Source organism: Cyprinus carpio, chromosome A16 (assembly GCF_018340385.1).
Source record: "Cyprinus carpio isolate SPL01 chromosome A16, ASM1834038v1, whole genome shotgun sequence".
Taxonomy (NCBI): Eukaryota; Metazoa; Chordata; class Actinopteri; order Cypriniformes; family Cyprinidae; genus Cyprinus; species Cyprinus carpio.
Window position 1 is genome coordinate 18,334,279 of NC_056587.1, and position 18,879 is coordinate 18,353,157.

The 18,879-nt window shown below is 36.3% G+C and overlaps 1 protein-coding gene across 1 annotated transcript in view; it reads right to left on the reverse strand.

The window, feature by feature from the left end:
* LOC109071293 (zinc finger protein ZFPM2-like) overlaps positions 1–18,879 on the reverse strand; it is a 145,476-nt gene that overhangs the window by 101,755 nt on the left and 24,842 nt on the right. The window contains exon 2 of the mRNA XM_042773085.1: positions 6,669–6,827. Coding sequence (XP_042629019.1) covers positions 6,669–6,827 — 159 coding nt within the window. The remainder of the gene's footprint in view (positions 1–6,668; positions 6,828–18,879) is intronic.

Sequence of the window (18,879 nt, forward strand, 5' to 3'; positions counted from 1 at the left end):
TCATAAAAAAACATTCTGTTTTATTCCATGAAAACATCAGATTATGAAGTAAAATGAGTTATGGAGAGTATTTCATGCTTACTTTAAGTACCATGGACCTGTATCTGATGTTTTTAATGTACCATGTTACCATCGCAGTACTTTTTGTGAGGGTTTTGGGCATCCATTTATCAAGAGCACCAAAATTATTTTCCAATAAACCTGGAAGTGTCTGTTGTTAGTAATTTACCCATGTGTGTTCCCTCTGTGTGTACTGTATGTTTAATAAAGCAAAAGACTTCTTTAGTGTGAGCAAAAACAGAAAAATGGCTCTAGCTATTACATGACCGAAATTGCTTCGTTGAATTGTTTTCTAATAATGGGAACTTTTGAATTATGTATCCTGTGCGTTTTGAAGATAAAGTACTAATTTTGTTATGCTTGATGATGGGTGGCCACTTAGGAAGACAATATTTCCCCTCCATTTAAAGCAGTGGTAATTGAGAATTTTATAAAGTGAACTGCTGTTAAATAAACAGATTTCCCTGTAAAACTAGAGACAGCTATACAACAAATACTCAAACAAAGTCCGCAGTTTCGCTTTTCTGCTCAATAATCTGCAGTGGCATGCAGCTTTCGGAAGCTGATTACAGTATACATATATATATATATATATATATATATATATATATATATATATATATATATATATATATATATATATATATATATATATACACACACACACACACACACACACACACACACACACACACATATATTGGGAAATACATACATACATATTTATATATTATATATATATATATATATATATATATATATATATATATATATATATATATATATATATATATATATATATATATATATATATATATATATTCAAATCCCCCTAGTACGGACAAGAAGAAAGGGAAATATTGTAGCCCAGCGAAATCCCACCCAGCACCCTGTTGGAGTGTGTGATTAGTGGGAGGCCTCGGCACTATCTCTTTAAAGGCCCATAAATTCCCCATCATTACAGGAACTGGCTGTGCTCTCTCCTGGCTGCTGCTGGCCTGCGTTATCTCTCCATGCGATGCCGTCTGGAGTATGTAGATCTGGCCTGCCTAGATTGTCATACTTAAAAAAAACATTAATGAATGATTTCCTGCACAGAGTCAAACAGGGCTAAAGGGATGTGTCTTTCATCTTATCGCTGTGCAAATGAGCATTTTCCCATATTCCCCTCACTTTACCATCAGCGATGGGAGAAATGTATTGAATAGATCTTTCTGCAGCCGAAGATCCTGATTAGCGAGGAAGCAGCACATAGAAGAGCGTAATTAATTCTACTGCACACTGTTTACTGGCTCGCGTCGCAAGGCTGCCTGGATTCAAAGGATTTGTTCATAAGTGGCACCTTGCTACAGGCTAAAATGACTCATAATTATTCAAGTCTTTCTCTGCTGTGATACGATCCGACCAGAATGGAATCTCAATTCTGTAATTAAGATCAATTAATTCATATCGGACATATTTATGCTGCAGCATTCTTGAGATTGTGTGCTGTATTGTCGTTAGAAAAGGCCAACATTCGCTATTGCTTTGAAGACTTCAACAATTCAGTTCACACTGTAAAAAAAAAAAAAAAAAACAGACCACTCTGTGTGACTCAAACTCAACTGCTCCCAAAGAAACATTTACAAGAACGGAAAAACTCAGAAGCAAGGTCAAATTTAACAATTTCTGTAAAATATATATAATACCAGCATTCTCACAATTATAGCAGCGAGTGTGACAGTGGCTTGTAAATTTCAGTTTGAAACTTGTTCACAAGCACAGCGCCCATAAATGTGAAATTGACCGTGAAAAGGAAGTTGTTTAGAGGGGGGCTGCTTCAATTGTCAAGGAGACAACAAGGTTGTCTCTCTGGACTATCAGGGGTGCCTTTTTTCTCTTTATTTCCCTCCATTTCGTCTTAAGGAGGCCCATCTCAGGCCTCAGGTTTCATGTTTATTCACGTTTGTGCGCCAGACTCACCCTATTAATCGGCAGGGACTTCATTTCACAGTGCGCTCTGCTGTTTCGAAACCATTTCGTATGAAGCCATTGACGGAAGTGTCTCAATCATTTCATGGTACATGAGTGTGCAATGATGCCACTGAAGCTGAGACCCTCTCCAAACAGTTTAGGGTCGCCAAGAGGAGAGGAACCCCTCTGCTGTTTCAGGGTATTTGGTTCCACAGAGGCTGCTGGGAATTGGAATGAGTGATATGCAAAGAGTCAACGCTTCAAAAAGATTTACTGATCATAATGCATGATGGTCCTTGTGAACGCTTACTGTTATAAGCCACACAGTTATTTTTGTGTGTGGTTTGTCACAATGATGTCATTAGTGCGTATCAGTGTAGAGATACTGGTGCTGGACATTGAACGTCCAAGCTATAGTGTGTTGAACAGTCACAGTTATTGTAAGAACATGTGTTCAAAAACAATAAGATTAAAAATACAGAAATCTAATTCTTTTCATTAAGTAACAGTTCATTAATATAGAACAAAACATTGTAGAAACATACAGTGTAATCTGATTACTGAACAAATGACTCTTATGAGCCACTTCTTTATAGTGAATCAAATAGTCTACTTAAGAATAAGAACCAGTTCTTTTCCAGTTAGATTAAATAAAATAAAGATATTAACATAGTTTCATGATGTAACGGCACTCGAATTTGCAATACGCTGCTAATGCAGAAGGAACACCGTAGAAACATACAGTACAGAGCAACAAGTGTAATCCAATTACTGAACAAATGACTCTTATGAGCCACTTCTTTATAAGCAAATAAAATACTTATGAACAAAACTAATTTTTATACAGTTTGATAAAAAAAAACCCTGAAATTAACATATTTTCATTATGAAATGGTTCTTCAATAGGCAATACGCTGCTAATACAGAAGGAACATCATAGAAACATACAGGACAGAGCAACAAGTGTAATCAGATTACTGAACAAATTACTCTTATTAGCCAATTATTTTAAGTGCATCAAGTACTTGTGTATTCAAGTAGTTCTTAACGGGTTCAATTAAAAGAAAAATCTAAATATTTTAATTACATGCCCGTTCTTGTCATAGAAACATATAGTGTGACCAGTGTTATCCAGTGTTAACCCTAACCCTAACCCTTCCAAACGAATGATTCTTATGAACAGTGAATCAAATTTTTACAAATCACACAAAGTGGCAACAGACTGGTGAGGGCAGTAAATAAGAAATTAATTTCTGCTTTTAATTTTTTTTTTCTCAAAAAGAATCATGGCATGGGAATCGTAAGGCATTTGCCAATTCTGATTTCTCTCAAGGATTCTGGTTAATTTCATTTCAAACCATGAGCTGCAAGGTGCAACAGATTCAGACTAAAGCAAATGGATGAGACTTTGCTGGCATCCATCCGTCTGACCTCTGTGAATTTAAGCTTCTTTGCAACTTCACCGTTGTCCAATCAAAGTTAATAAGGGCTTGGTGAGTTAATGAAGACGGGTGATTCCTCTTTTTGTTCAGACAGTTTTTTAATACCTATTATATGATGAAACTTTTAATGGAGGTTTTAGGTTCTCCTGACAAGCTAGCTGTCGGCAAATGCCGACAAAGATACACGACCAGTGAACTATGAGCCAGCCATGAGGCAACTGCCTGCCAACGAGGAACTTCACACAGGAGACCTTATTCTCCAGAACAGATAAAGGCCCAGGGATGAGTGACTGCTTTTTAAAGCTCCGGCGTTTGACTCCACTCTGGCTAATTACAGCCCGCCATCTCATTTGAGAGGGTTTACTTAATCACAAGAACCCTCTCTGCCATCCTATAGCTGAGGAATAACACGCATAAACCGTTTAATGCCACCAGGATTGCGTTTACTTCAATTCATAGCACTTCTGCATAAGTGGAGTGAATTTAAGCCACTCAGACGCTGGGCTAAATGCGCTTTAAAGAGATCTAATTGAGCAGAGGATCAGGGGTATTGAATACACCTGATGAGCTTGTACTGTGCATTAACGGGAAGAAAATAGGAACTTGTCCGAAGAATTCGAGGACACGGAAGACTTAGAGCCGAATTGCAGCTGATAGGGAGCTTGAGAAATCTGACGCAAACCCCTCACATATGACGACGGGAAGATTACTAAAGCATCTCGGAAGTAAAGGAGTTGAAAGTTTAGCTCACTGGTGGTCTTAGTTTTTGCAAAGCCATCAAAAAGTTCAAAGGAGTCTTAAGATAGGAGATTTGCTAAAACTTGGTGGTGCTTGAGACAAAAGAGGCCATCGAATGGCTTTGATACAAGTACATAGTCAAAAACTGCCTTGATCCAAGCCTTACAAATTAGTATTGTGTTGTTGCCATGGTACAGTACTTCCATATTTCCCATGGGACTGATGGTATTTCCATAGTATTCCAAAAAGAATACCATGTCCAAAACACAAAATGTACTTTATGCAGAAATTAAAACATAATTATTAAAGATAAAAATAGTAAATATACGGTAAATAAACAAATAAAACAAAACAAAAATGTAAAAAGAAATATTATCATGGTAATTAAATAATGGTAACAAAGTTGTAATTTGTAAGTTTTGTAATTTAAAGGCTAATTTAAATACTTATATTGAATCTTTAGATTCACCAAAGCAGTTCTTTCATAAATCCCATGAGTTTAATGAAAACTACGTATTCATATAGACATCTACTATACATGATGTCCGCATTTTTCCTAATTCATTTCTAAAGAGAAGAAACGACCTTGGGATCTTTTAGTAAAAGTAATTGAATGTAGCATCTCAATACTGTATTTTATCCCTCGAGAATCTGAATTAAAGCTCCACAAACAAAACAAAGTAAAACTGTATTCATCAGCAGGTCTTCTCTAAGCACATTCAATAAAGCAGCGGGAAACCAAAGTATATACTGTATGAAGATTTTCATTTGACCCCGAAACCAAATATTACCAAACTGCCTTTAGTTCTAAGGTTCACGCATGTCACGCCCGTTACACCTTTACGGGTAGAACAAAAGGAAAATCATTCAAAAAGAGCCCACCTTGTGCAAGACATAAAAAGATTCTACTCCTCAAAGACAAACCTTGTATGAAATCCCTCTGGGCAACGTGAGTTTTAAAAGAAATATGATTTAAAAACATTTCTGTTTGCGACAGAGGTACATTCAAAGCACAAACTCAGTCAGATTCCTGTCAATTAACATTAAAGGAAGAATTGGGAATCCTGAGAAGGGTCTCTTGAGTAGTGGATGACATTGCATGTGTTCTGGGGGTCCAGACATCCTCATTACTTTGAACTAAAACACACTGCAAATTAGTCGGGTGTGACCAATACATAAAAGGAATAGAAAGATCACAAAAAAAGGCACAAACTGACTGAACTGGCCCAAGACAAACATCAGGCCAAAAACACCCGGCAAATGCTAAACCAACACTTTTTAAGGAGTTAACGTATGCTGTGTATGCTCTTCTGTATCATCCGTGCCACAAGGGTGTGCTGTTTTCTTTCAAATCAAAGCTAATCCTTGTGGCATGGATGATACAGAAGAGCATATGCAGCCTACGGTGATATGGAGAGACACAGAGGAGACTGTTGACAAAGGAATTGTTGAATAAAGTCATTATTTTTGTTTTCTTCACTAACAAAAAAGTGTTCACGTCACTTCATATAACCCAGATTGCACATCTGATGGCAGATGGAGTATTCTGACGACGACTTTCATACCTTTTATGGACCTTGACACTGTTATTTACTTAGCAGTCTATGGGACAGTCACAAGCCTCCAGGTTTTCATCCAAAATATCTTAAATTGTGTTTCCGAAGGAGAACGGAGCTTTTACAGGTTTGGAACGACATGGGAGTAAGTGATTAATGACAAAATTTTCATTTTGGGGTGGAGTATCCCTTTAACATCAATACTGACCATGAGCCAGAAATGAACCAATGAGTATGACTTTAGAAGAATTGAAATATAGCACATAAGTCAAATAGATAACTTTTATGGTGCCTTCTATTCATTTTCAAAACTTAGTCGCCAGCTTCTGTAACAATCCACTTTTGCATTATGAAGAAGACCAGTGTTAACATTCTGCTAAACATCTCATTATTTGTATGTATGAATTCATACAGATTTGGAACAACATAAAAGTGAGTAAACAATGACAGAATATTTATTTTTGGGTGAATTGTGCCTTTAAGTGATAAAAGCTCAAGTATGTTTTGCTCACCTTGGTAAATCCTGCCTGGAATATGACTAAAGGTTAGCCAGCGCACTGGTTGCCATTTCCTAGATCAAACTTCAGTTTTCAGGTACATGGTGAGAATCAGATATCAAAGGGAGCCTATGCAAACCTGGACGCAGAGGTAGCTGGAGTTTTTCCCACGCTTCTACGAGCCCGGCCAAAACAGTGTGTGTTCAAACTTTGGTTTAAAACTGCCATCAACCGAGACTCCTCAAAATCAGACTTCAGCTGGGAATCAATTAGCAAAACTGAATTTCTTCTAATGCAAAGCAACAATTCATTTCACTTGGGATATGCAATGCAATGAATATCTAAACACTTCCTTGGTTTGTAGATCTTCTACATGAGAGGTTGCGCTATAAATGGAAGTAGAAGCATCAGGAATATCTGACCTTTGCTGCAGAAGTACTCCATGTCCTCACAGGTGAGGCTGTCTGGTTCAAAGTCAGCAGGAAAGTTTTCCTCCACTGAAAACTCCTCTTTAGCAGTAAGTTCATTAGCGTCTGATATACACTCCTCCTCTTCCTCCTCCAGACCTCCATCTAGTGGACCTACACACAGAACACAGCACAATCAAATACATAATGTAGTTTGTCATAAGTGAGACGCTGCCAAGCAGGAACATTTACACTTGTACAGCACATGTGTCAGGAACATGTGAAAGACACTCCAAAATTATTCTACCTTCTGAGATACTCTGCATTTCTGAGTGAAAACTGTTTCTACATCATAGCATACAGTATATGCTGCACAGTATTCTGTACACTAGTATTCATTTAATTAATTAAAAACACAATTTATCCCAATATTTGTGTGCTATGTAATGTACTTTTATTACATTATTGCATTGTTCACTTAGCAACACACTAACATCAAAAGCCATTGAAATCAGTTGTCACTGTGCTCTTTTCGTAAGAAGCACTATTTCTCTGACATACATAGTACAAATCCAAGTCACTTTTAAGGTTCTACTTCAGTTAGGATGCTTGCTGCTGTAGGTTTGGAAACAAAGCCACTGAATGTCACTATACAAAACTGCATTTGCACTAATTTTGCAATATCAAACAATGCCTGTGCTCAAAATGAAATACTACCACACAAATCAGTTTTCCAGAAAGAAGTTTGTGTACATACTAAATTCCATATTTGCATACTGTATCCCACAATGCAATGCACTCAACTTGACCTGCTATTTCCAAAACTAAATATTTTTTTTGGACTTGTAATTTGATCAGACTTCCAAAAGTCAAGACTTTTTTTTAAATGCAAAATAATCATAATTATCTCCTAGATGACAATTGGCCTGAAATGCACATGCAAAAATGTAGCTGTAATGCTGCATACTGAATACTGTTTTCTATAATAATTTTGTGAAAAAGTAGGCAGCATACAGTATATGCTGCACAGTATGCTGTACACTAGTATTCATAACATGATCTCTCCTCAGGAAAGTGTTTCCTGTGGCCCACTTGACTCAGTATCCTCATGACCGCTGCTGCACAGCCGATGTCAAACCTGTGAAACCCTCTTCATCTGCAAGAAAAGTTCCTCTCGCATGACCTACTGACTTTTAACACCGGCGTCAGCAGGAGCGGAGGACAGAAAATGCCTTTATTAATTTGTCCGCCTTATCACAGGATACAATGTTGATTTTCCATTTACATTTCATGCCTGCAGGTAATACACTGGTGCAATCTTAAAGGAGACATTTTTCCGAATGATTAATTTTTTTCTCTTCTCTGTGCAATGTTATTTCTTTAAATCTAAATGATTTCTTGACTTTAGCCTGTAGCTGAACCTTTTTTTTTTTTTTTTGGTGGGTATATTTGCATATTATGATTTTGCTACAATCAAGGGCATTGGTTGAATTGCCTGCACCTAAAATTGTATAGGGGGAATAAAAAAAAGGTCAGACCACCGCATTTGAAAAAGATTTTCTCTCCCTGAAAATTTTTTACAAATATTTCTTTAATATTCAATGCATTTAGCACCAATACTTGGTTGCATACACTTCCTTTCAAAAGTTTGGTGTCAGTAAGATACTTTTACTTTACTTTAAGTAAGGTTGCATTCAATTTATCAAATGTTACAGTAAATACAAAGTAACAAAAGATTTCTTATTCAAACCTTTTAACTTTCTAATCAAATAATTGTGAAAAATGCCATTTGGAAAAGTAAACAACATTTTGAAATATATTAAAATAGATTATTAAATAGATAATTTAAAATAGAAATAGAACATTTATTTTAAATCGTGATAAAATGTCATTTTATATCAAAAAAATTTTGTGTGTGTTTATTATATCAAATAAATGCAGCATTGGTGAGGATAAGAGACTTCTTTCAAAAAAAAAAATGGCAGTATTATATAGCACATACTACTTTTATTATCAGTCATACTTAGGGTTGGAAAATTTTCAAAAATACATTATAATAATACCTAACAATGCCCTAGAAACCACCCAGAATAGCATAGCAGCTGCATTTGCTAACATGCGAACAACCACTCAGAACACATTTGCAACAATCCAAATTGCCCAAAAAATTATGAAATGTAAAAAGTGTAACTTACTTATTTTTAGTTTCTACATCAAACCATTAGAAGCACAACTAATCTTTTGCATGTCAAAATTTCCATATATCCTCAAGTTAGGAAGTTGACATCCTAAGTACACCACTTAACGTGTCATTTTGTTTGTTTGTAACAGTCGAGGTGCTCACTTTAATAAAGCAATAAATTCTGTGAAGAGCCCTTTCTTCCTGCACAGAGCAGCGTCGAGCACTGCCTGATCTTCTCAAACGGCCGTCTCTGTTCATTAAGACTGCTAAATGACTCCTTTATAGTGCGCTACATCTGCAGGACTCATGCTACATGAAAAGAATTAGCCCACAGATCTCTAATAGACACGGTGTGAAGCGCTGGTGAGCTGGCGTATAAATTAGGCTACAGTTTTATGATCTAATCGTGTTCGGCCTTTCACTGTCTCACAGAGAAGCGGCACTTGGGTTCTCTCAATACTGTACATCTCAATATGCTAAAAGCAGATGGGCAGAGAGATATCAGCCGCTCTGAACTGCTGAGGCCTGACACTTCTCTCTGAGAGGATGAGGAGCGGCTGGGAGACGGGTTCTGAAAACACCATTCAAATACAAGTTGAGAGGAAGGTGTCTTGAAAAACCTTCACCCACAGCTTTAAATGTCTTTAAATGACTAAAACTACAAAAAAGGTGATGGTACACTGTAAAAATGATATACAACCCTTCAAAAGTTTGTGGTCAATAAGATTTTTTAAAATGTTTTTGAAGGAAGTCTCTTAAGCTCACCAAGGCTGCATTTATTTGATCAAAAATACAGAAAAAAACATAATTTTGTGAAATAGTAGTAGAATTTAAAATATCTGTTTTCTATTTGAATATATTTTCAAATATAATTTATTCCTATGATGCAAAGCTGAATTTTCAGCATCATCACTCCAGTCTTCAGTATCACATGATCCTTCAGAAATCATTCAAATATGCTGATCTGGTGCTGAATAACCATTTCTTATTATTATCAATGTTGAAAACAGTTGTGATGCTTCATATTTTTGTTAAAACTGTGATACTTTTTTTTCTTTGATGAACAGAAAACAATTATTTGAAATAGAAATCTTTGCATTATAAATGTCTTTACTGTCACTTTTAATCAATTTAATGCATCCGTGTTGAATAGAAGTATTTATTTATTTCAGTTCTGTACTAATTTAATTTAATTTTTTCTTAATTTGCACTTTCTATGAGGTAATTTAATTACAATTACATCACAACAAATATGAAATAATCTTTTCTTTTTTCTTTTTTTTTTTACACAGCTCAACATATATTTTGCTACATTTGTCATTCAAATGAATTAGCAGACCTACACTTACAGATTATTAATTTTTAATGCATTAATGAGAAAAATTATGATTCATCACTTATGTGTGACACTTATGTGTGACATCAAATTAAAACACTGATATCTCAATTGAGTATTTTTGCATGGTAAGAGAGACTAGAATTGTATGCTGGTATCTATCCAATCTTTGAGGTAATATCTGAATGTCCTGGTTTCATCACAAATATAAAAAAATGTGATTTACTATGTCAAGGATCAAGTATGCATCAGTTTAAGTTATGTTCAAGGGTCAGATCTACGAGAAATAGCTCCTAAAGCTATTAAAACTATTTTTTCTTCTAGTTAAATCAGAAGATAATACCAGGATACTGGATGATTACCATATTCACAAGAAAGACACTTAACAGATTCATGAAATGTGTCACAATCCAGTGGATCCTTGCATCAGAGTCATGTTTTAAAGGGCTACTTCACCGCCCTGCTTCGATTACCAAAGTTCAAGCCCTTTGCACATGTTTGGCTTATTATACTGCATTCATTGCATGAAGAGACCTGAAATAATTTCAGAGACAGCAAACGATAAGAATAATGACTTTCTAAACGACTAGGCCCACACTCCTAGCTCATTTTCTGATAGTGCTACAGCCCGCTATATTTAGTTGTGTACTGTTTAAAAGTCTGTCACAATCAATCTCCTGATGGCTGAACGCTGGCTGCGGTTTGCAGATGCTCGGAGGGGCCAAACGCGCCGGACGCCGCACTGTGACACCATCAGAGAATCGCTTGAACCCGAGAGAGAAAATCAATGAGACTAGATATATTACGAGATGAAGAATCTGAGAAAATGAAAGCCATGTGAAAACCGCAGGCTTTGTGATCCATTTTACACAAAACGCTTTTTGATGGTCTGTTGACGAACTGCATCTTTTCAGTTAGCAGTGTTAAGATAACAGAAATTTGTCTCTGTGTGACAGAACTGTTGGATATATGCATAAAAGCACAAATACTAGAGTGAATTCAATTTACTGCATATGCAAAACATTTGAAAAATTACTGATAAAAAAAGCAACATATTCGGTGCATGTTGCAAGCTTGAAAAGCATAGCAAACCAAAACATGAAAATTCTGTCATCATTTATTCACACTCATTTCATCATATGAATTCAAGGTACTTCAAATATAGTGAATGAGTCTTATGGACTACTTTTATGGTCCTTTTTTGAGCTTTTTGTCATTTTTGGAGCTTGAAAGACCCTGGTCACTATTCATGTTCATTGTATGAAAAAGAACCGTGTGAACATTCTGCTAAACATCTGCTTTGTTTTTCCATGGAAGAAATACTATCACGTACAGTAGGTTTGGAACAACATGAGGGTGAGTAAACAGAATTTCCATTTTTGGATGAACTGTAAGACAGGATTTCCCAAACTGGGGTTTGTAATGGAATTACATACAGTAGGTTTTGTGAGTTAATACATAATAAAAAGCTACTAATTTACTAAATCAGAAAATCAGATAGAATAAAAATTTATCTTTAAATTCTATTTTATTCTATTCCTATAAAATGGGAGGGGGGGGGGGGGGTCTAAATAAAACACTTAAAACATTTGTATTTCATGTAACTATTCACCGATATCAGAGAGCCTACAACATGCAAATGTGTTGTTAAATTATTGAAATATCAACCCTTTAAAGCCTGACATATAAAATAATAGTCAGGAAAAAAGGAACAGTTTATTGCATCTTTAGTCAACAATAAAAAAAAGAAGTCTGCATATGTGTTTTCTGTTGAGTATTATATTTGATAAATCAGGCTTTATGAGAATATGTAGCTTAAGAAGGAAAAATAAATATCAGGCCACTTGATATCGTACATATAACGCAAAACAATACAATGATGACTGAGAGAAATAAAGAAAGAAATAAACATTCCTCAAAGGCCTGATGAATCATATATCATATATGGCATTTTTAAATTTTCTTTTAATTATAGTATATGTATAATTTAGTAAATCTGAGTTCCTTTAGTCCAGTGAGCATTCATCTTGAATTTTTACTAATAATATAAAAGTTATTCTTAAATTTACTTTATAGTAATCAGTAAAGATTTCAAAAAAGACACCCCTAAGCCAAGATCGCTGTGTTGTTCAGACTACATGACTTGATTGCCTGTCTTGAAGTCGCTGTGGTGTTCACACTACGTGACACTATACGTAAATGATCCGCAACACACTACACGAGCTGACAACAACTCTGTCACCCAACAACTCTATCCCGTACCCAAACCACCTTTTGTCACGAAAACACAAGCGAGAAGCTGAACGGGAATGACATGAAACAACAAGTGAAACAGGAGTTGTTTATTTGAAAATGAAATTAGCACTGCAAGCTGTTTGCTCCAAAAAATTTGCTCCATTTCTTCTGTTCAAACTTTTCTTAAAGCCGTGTTGCTGCTGCTGTTTTTCTTCTGCTGACCTCAACCCATGTCTTGATCTTTCACTAGCTGTAGATTGTTTCAACACCTGACACCACGTGATGTCGAGTCGGCCGACCGGTCCAGATATTTAGCATGCTAGATATACGTCAGCGAACCTCTTTGATGCGTCGTTTAGATTGTTCACAGATAAAGATTGTGCTGATCACCCACTGATTTATGCAAATCGGGCTTAAATCGGGCTTAAAATCCTGTAGTGTGTACTAGGCATTAGGTGGAAATTTTTACAATTATACTAAAAGGCCAATCAGATGACAGAAGACATGTAGCAGATTGTATACAAGAGTTTCTCAACAAAGTTTTGATCGTGTTGATAGTTCAAAGGTCTTAGTCTTTCGACTGACAAAAAAAAGTTTGGGAATCCCTGCTTTAAGACATCATAATAAAACTCCACAGCTCAAGCTGCAACAGTGAATACTAATATAGCACAGCGCTATACCTCACATTCACACAATCCTCTGTTCGCCCAGTGGCCCCTGTAAGATAAAGATCAGCCCAGAGATGCAAAGATATCTCCGCTCGCTGTCTCTAAGCAAGACACGTGCTGGAAACATGCGCAAGGGAATCTGAGAATCAAAAAGTCACTCATAATGTGTCACCGCACTTCAAATCTAAACTCTGGCTAACCCTGAAAAGCCTTAACAAGTAGGCCTAAGAGCAGAAAAATGAAATTATTTGGAAATTGAATTCTAAACTTCAAAACAAACGGGTTGGTGTTGGGGATTGGCTGGTGGTGTAGCTGCATGCACACGTTTGGAGGAGGGCCGGGGCTCGTCTGGGGCCTCTGATGGTGATAGCACACTTTATCAGCGGGAGCCACAGTGTGGAGTCCCATCACAGTCTGGGTCTTCTCTATGGCTCCTAATTAGGGTAGAGGTAATTGAATCGCATAGAACAAAGCAGCAGATCTCTACATGCATGGAAATCATTCTGCTCGCACCTACAGTAGCCGTTTTTTCATCTGGCTGCGCCATTGAAAATGGGACCGAGCTTGGCCCGAGGATAAAACACACAGCGAGCACCTGAGACCCAACACGAATACATAATGCCGTGTAAAGGCCTATAGGGATGTACAGACCAGCCCAAACCCTGCCAGACTTGGACGGAAACCTGCCTTTTGTGGGCCAAAGACAGATTCTGGTGTGGTGTTGGGACATTCGGATTTGAAAGTACACACACACACACACACGTCTCAGCACAACTCTTCTGAAACTGCTAAATTGTTCTGTTACCCACACTACATGCAGGATTTGAACCATATTTTGATTGAACTATACTGAAAAGCAGCTGTTAGAACATCTTTACCAAAACACATAATGAGTGAACTAATATATCCTAGACATCAATGAGATTAAATGGAGAACAAGTGTACACCAAATTGAGACTTTCTGATATTTCTTCTGACAAAAAGTGAACTGAGATTTTTAGAGTTTGAGAAGAGATGTCAACAATGTCTCAAAACTGTGCTCAGATTTATCAAGATACCACAGAGATCTCAAAATTATTTCCCATCAAATTATTCCAAGACCAAAATAAGTGTACTGTGCTATGGACATTCATTGTATAGCTCTATTCTCTTACATAAATTAAGTCTTTTTTTCCTATTTGTATTTCTCTTCAAAAATGTAAGGAGAAACATATGAGACAAAGTTGATACTGGAATGAAATAAAATAACATTTATTAAAGAGCAACTTTTTAGCAATAAAAAAATAATCTGGGTGCATTTATATTTAAAATTAAACTTAATCAGGGTTCACAAATCTTTTGACCACTGAATTTCCATCAATTTTACAATCGCACAAAATTACACAGAATTTTTTTTTTAATGTAAATTGCAATCAGAAAGACAATATTTCTTAGATAAACTGTTTTTATGATACATAATATATAATACATAATATACATATATTTTTAAAAAGTAATTTTTTCCTGAATGTTTAACATATTAACCATAGAAGAAATTAATAAAATCTTAAGAATCCAGGCCCGAAAATCCCAATTTTTCTGAATTTACATGCCCATGAGAACCTTTTCCTTGAATTAAAATAATTTTTATACAGAAAATTATTATATAGTGTTTTTCAAAGCTAAGCATCTGAATATATTCATAGTTTATAAGGGCAAAACATCTGGTTATATCTTAAGGTCATGTTTTCTGGGTTGCATATTCATGTGTTTAAACTCATAGATCCATGATTAAAAGGTTCAATTACTGTAGCAGCTTAAAGCTTAAAGTCCATTAAGATCGGATCAGAACAGAGTGTTTCATAATCACTGTGAAAAATCACACATGTACATGCTAAAAAACAGCAAAGTGGCTTTAAGCTGTTGAGTTTGCAGAGTTGTGTGTGCATATGAAAGTGAGACATCCTGTGTTCAGCATCTAGTAGACTGGAATTGGAGTGGCATAAAAACAGGACTGGCATTTGACAAGGCCATTAAAATGCTGGAGGCGTTTCTGAACGAGCTGATGGGCTTCAACTGATGCCAAAATCACAGAGCCTCTACTTTTCTCTCTCTCTCTCTTTCTCTCTTTCTCTCTCTCTCTGCACCCAACTGGCAGTGCCACACACCTATTAAAGGCTGAGGGTCGTCCTCTAAATGTTCAACACCAATCACAGAGACCCTGCTCTCTGAAGCTCAGGTGTGAGTTCTCATTAGCTCCTGTGCTCTGTCCCAATTTGAACTGGGCCTTCTTTCAGAAACACTCTGTCCGACTGCTCCACATCAACTGCACTGAGCTCCAGAGAGAGACATTTACAAGTGAACTGCCTTCCGAAGTGGATTTCTGAGCCTGAGGTGAGGTCACACTACACGTTAATCATGCAAAATAATTTCAGCCTCGCAATAAATAAGGGTGAACAGACTGTTGCACTTTTGGCCTTCTGTTTTCAAGATAAAAAAAACAGCAGAAGGCTGTCAGCATGAAATCAAAATGGACATGTTTTACTTATTAAATGAACATTTCTGGTCTTATTGCAAAAATTGATCTGTACACAATATTCTAAGTAAAAGAAATGTTTGTCTTCATAATCTTTGTTCAAATATGAAACATTTTTCTTCTTACTTTTCAGTCTCTCCCCTCCAACCAACTGGCTCCACTCTAGTATGTCACACTCTTTTTTCACATTCCAATCAATTCCCAATGGATAAAATCAATCCCTGTCCCATTTCCCCTAATATCCTAAAAATACACCACACTATGGAATAGATTAGGTTTTATACAATATTGTGAAGAAAATACACCAGTTATTTTAAACCAGCAATTTAAATACTGTATACTAAATCATTCAAATATCACTATATGCATTTGAAACTGAATATTTTTTTTTTAATTGTGGTTCAAAATCCTGCTCCACATACCTGTAAAATTAAGCATCAAAAACATTTTGATTGGCTGTCATGTCCAGCATTTTCTCTTTCATTGTGGAAAGACAAATGACTTAAAAATAGTTGTGTCGTGCCTGGTTAGGATAATATTTTTGTCACCATCCAAAAGCTGATGTCTTCTGAGGTAAATAAGGATGAACGCTCTAGAGCTCTCAGCGCTTTAGTTTTAAATCAAGACAATTTTATATCAAGGAAATGAATGAGAGGCTTTCAGAGAAAATTGATTGGAGTCTTAAATACTTGGAGATAAAACAATGTTTCTCCATCAAGGAATAATTTCTGAAACGGATATACCCGCGATTCCAATTTCACTCCAGCAAGAAAGAGGCGGCACTTTTTTAAGCAATAAATTCCTCATTAATTCAATTCTAATTTGCCTCCAGTTCCTATTTCTATTATTGATAGTTCCACTTCTTAATACCCTAGATAAAAATAATAATAATAAAAAAAATTGCTGCTCTAACTCTAAGGAGACAGAATCCACGATAAGATCTAAATATTACTCATGCCAAAGAGAAGCGTGAAGTCTGATGAACATTTCAAAAGAACAATTATTTATGGATCAGCTAAATCTTTTCCACTTTTTAATTAAAAGTAAAGAAAATAGAAGCTAATTATCCTGTAAAGATTAGCTGGTGGGCATCTTTCTGTAAATTAGTTCTAATTAAAAGGAAATTGTCAAATGACATTCAAAGTGCTGTCCTTTAAAACAGACAGAGGGCGGGGGTTTTTTCTAGCCGGTTCTTAAGTCTTGATGTGGTTGTGTGAAGCTTACGGAGAGAAATTAAAATTCCATCAGAAGCCGAGGCAGAAGGGCCCGTTCCCCCTCCTGAAGACGCTCTACACTGGGGAACCTGGCCTCTTTTGGGCGGCCATATCTGTGGAGTCCTCCTGGATCATTATTTGATCACACTGATGGTCTAACTGTTTAACGTGTGGGTCAAGTGTGAAATACATTTTCAATTTCTATGATAACACACCGAAGGAACATCTCAGTGAATTTATCTAGGCTGCTCTGTTTCTAACCTAGAAAGAAATGATATTGCCCAGAGGTTGCACTTTCATTAAAGCATCAACTTTGACTCTTTCTCTTAAGGACTGTATGGATTACTATATGACTTTAGGGATAGTTCACCCAAAAATAAAAAATTCTGTCATCATTTACCCACTTTATGGACTCTAACATTCTTCAAAATATCTTCTTTTGTGTTCCCATTAACTGTAAGTCAAAACATTACTGTTTGTGTGAGGATCTGATCAGTCCAATAGCATGCATTTGGGACAGGACTAACTTTTTTTTAAACCAATGGAAGATGAGTGACTCTATTCACCCTGGAATTATACACTTCAACTTTAAAATCCCAGAGGAAAATTAAAAATAGGCACAAATTAGGTAACTATTGACGTATAGAAAGCATTTACAGGTATAAAATAATTGATAATACAGCTCAGATAATCTGAGAAAAGTTCAGTTGGAGACACTGTTACTGGGGGTTCTTTCTCTCAAGACAAAAGCCTGAGAAGCAGTGAGCATCTCTATTTAATTTTCTAGGGTTTCTTTCCTATGGGTAGACCCTTACATGTGCTGTTCGCCGAAGATGAAGTCTCAGGTTTCGTGTTGATTTCATCATGTATCAGAGCACTCAGAGACGCTCCTGCAGTGTCACAGCCTAATGTTTCTCAAACAGCAGAGCCAGGGGCCCTTGGAGGCCTCCCCTACTGTCTCCACAGAGTCTCCAGAGGGTATTTACACTCAGCTTTTATAGAGCAGCACCAGTGTCACTTCTAATGATCCTGACAGTGAGACTTGCGGCGAGATGCGTCTTCCTGCATTACAATGTTTCTCATTTAATGTCGTCAGAGAATTATAAACTCATTGGCTGTGTTCCAAACCTAGTGAGCTGCCTGGCTGTCTACTTCCACCAGGGCAGCATCATGACTGTCATGGAACTTCATAAGTGGCCGATTTAGAACACTCGAAAAAGGCAGCTTTTTTCTATTTAAAACAAATCTAAAACAAAACATTACAATCAAGATACATTTACTTGCTTTCTGAAACATAAGAAATAGGAAGAAAAAATATTTATTTGTTTATCTTTTGTGTATAATGCCTTAAAATGCAGTCTATGTAGGCAGCTTTAGGTTTTATAAAAGGTCCATAATAGCGCAATAAATGCCATACATGTGTGATGTGCAATAACCACTTATTGTTTAACCGTGAGTAATTACATCACTCTTCTAAATGACTCGATGAGAGAACCCTGATATATACTGTAGAAATATAATGCTAAAATGCATGTTACACTACACACACTATAGGCTATACGTCAAAGTGCATTTTTAATGAACAATAATATAGGTTAGCAATCTGGTTAATAATATTCTGGGTACTTTTTTTGTGGCCTCTGGACAATAAATTCATGTGAGTTTTTTTGGCCCATTTTTCATGCGTGAATCTTATTTGTTTTTTATCTTTGAGCTATTTTTGGATCTACAGAGCGCCAGACGTTTATGTATTTAATTGAGTTGGACTTGTGTCTGGCGCTACACTTTTGCAGTCTCTCCACTAATATTTTGGGAAAATTAAATACACTGTCAGATGAAACAGATCAATAAATATGAATTCCCTTGTCCAGAAACCTACTTAGTAAAACTACAAACCCATGTGGAACAGCATGCAGTCTCTTTGTATTATTTACTTCGTTACAGCTAGCAGCAGAAGAGAATGTGAAGGGAGAGGGATGTCACCTACAGAGGGAGAAAGAGACACTCCCACAGTAACACACAGAAGACAGCGCATTGACCTTTAACTAAAGCTGGGAGAGAGACCTCTGTCAAAAG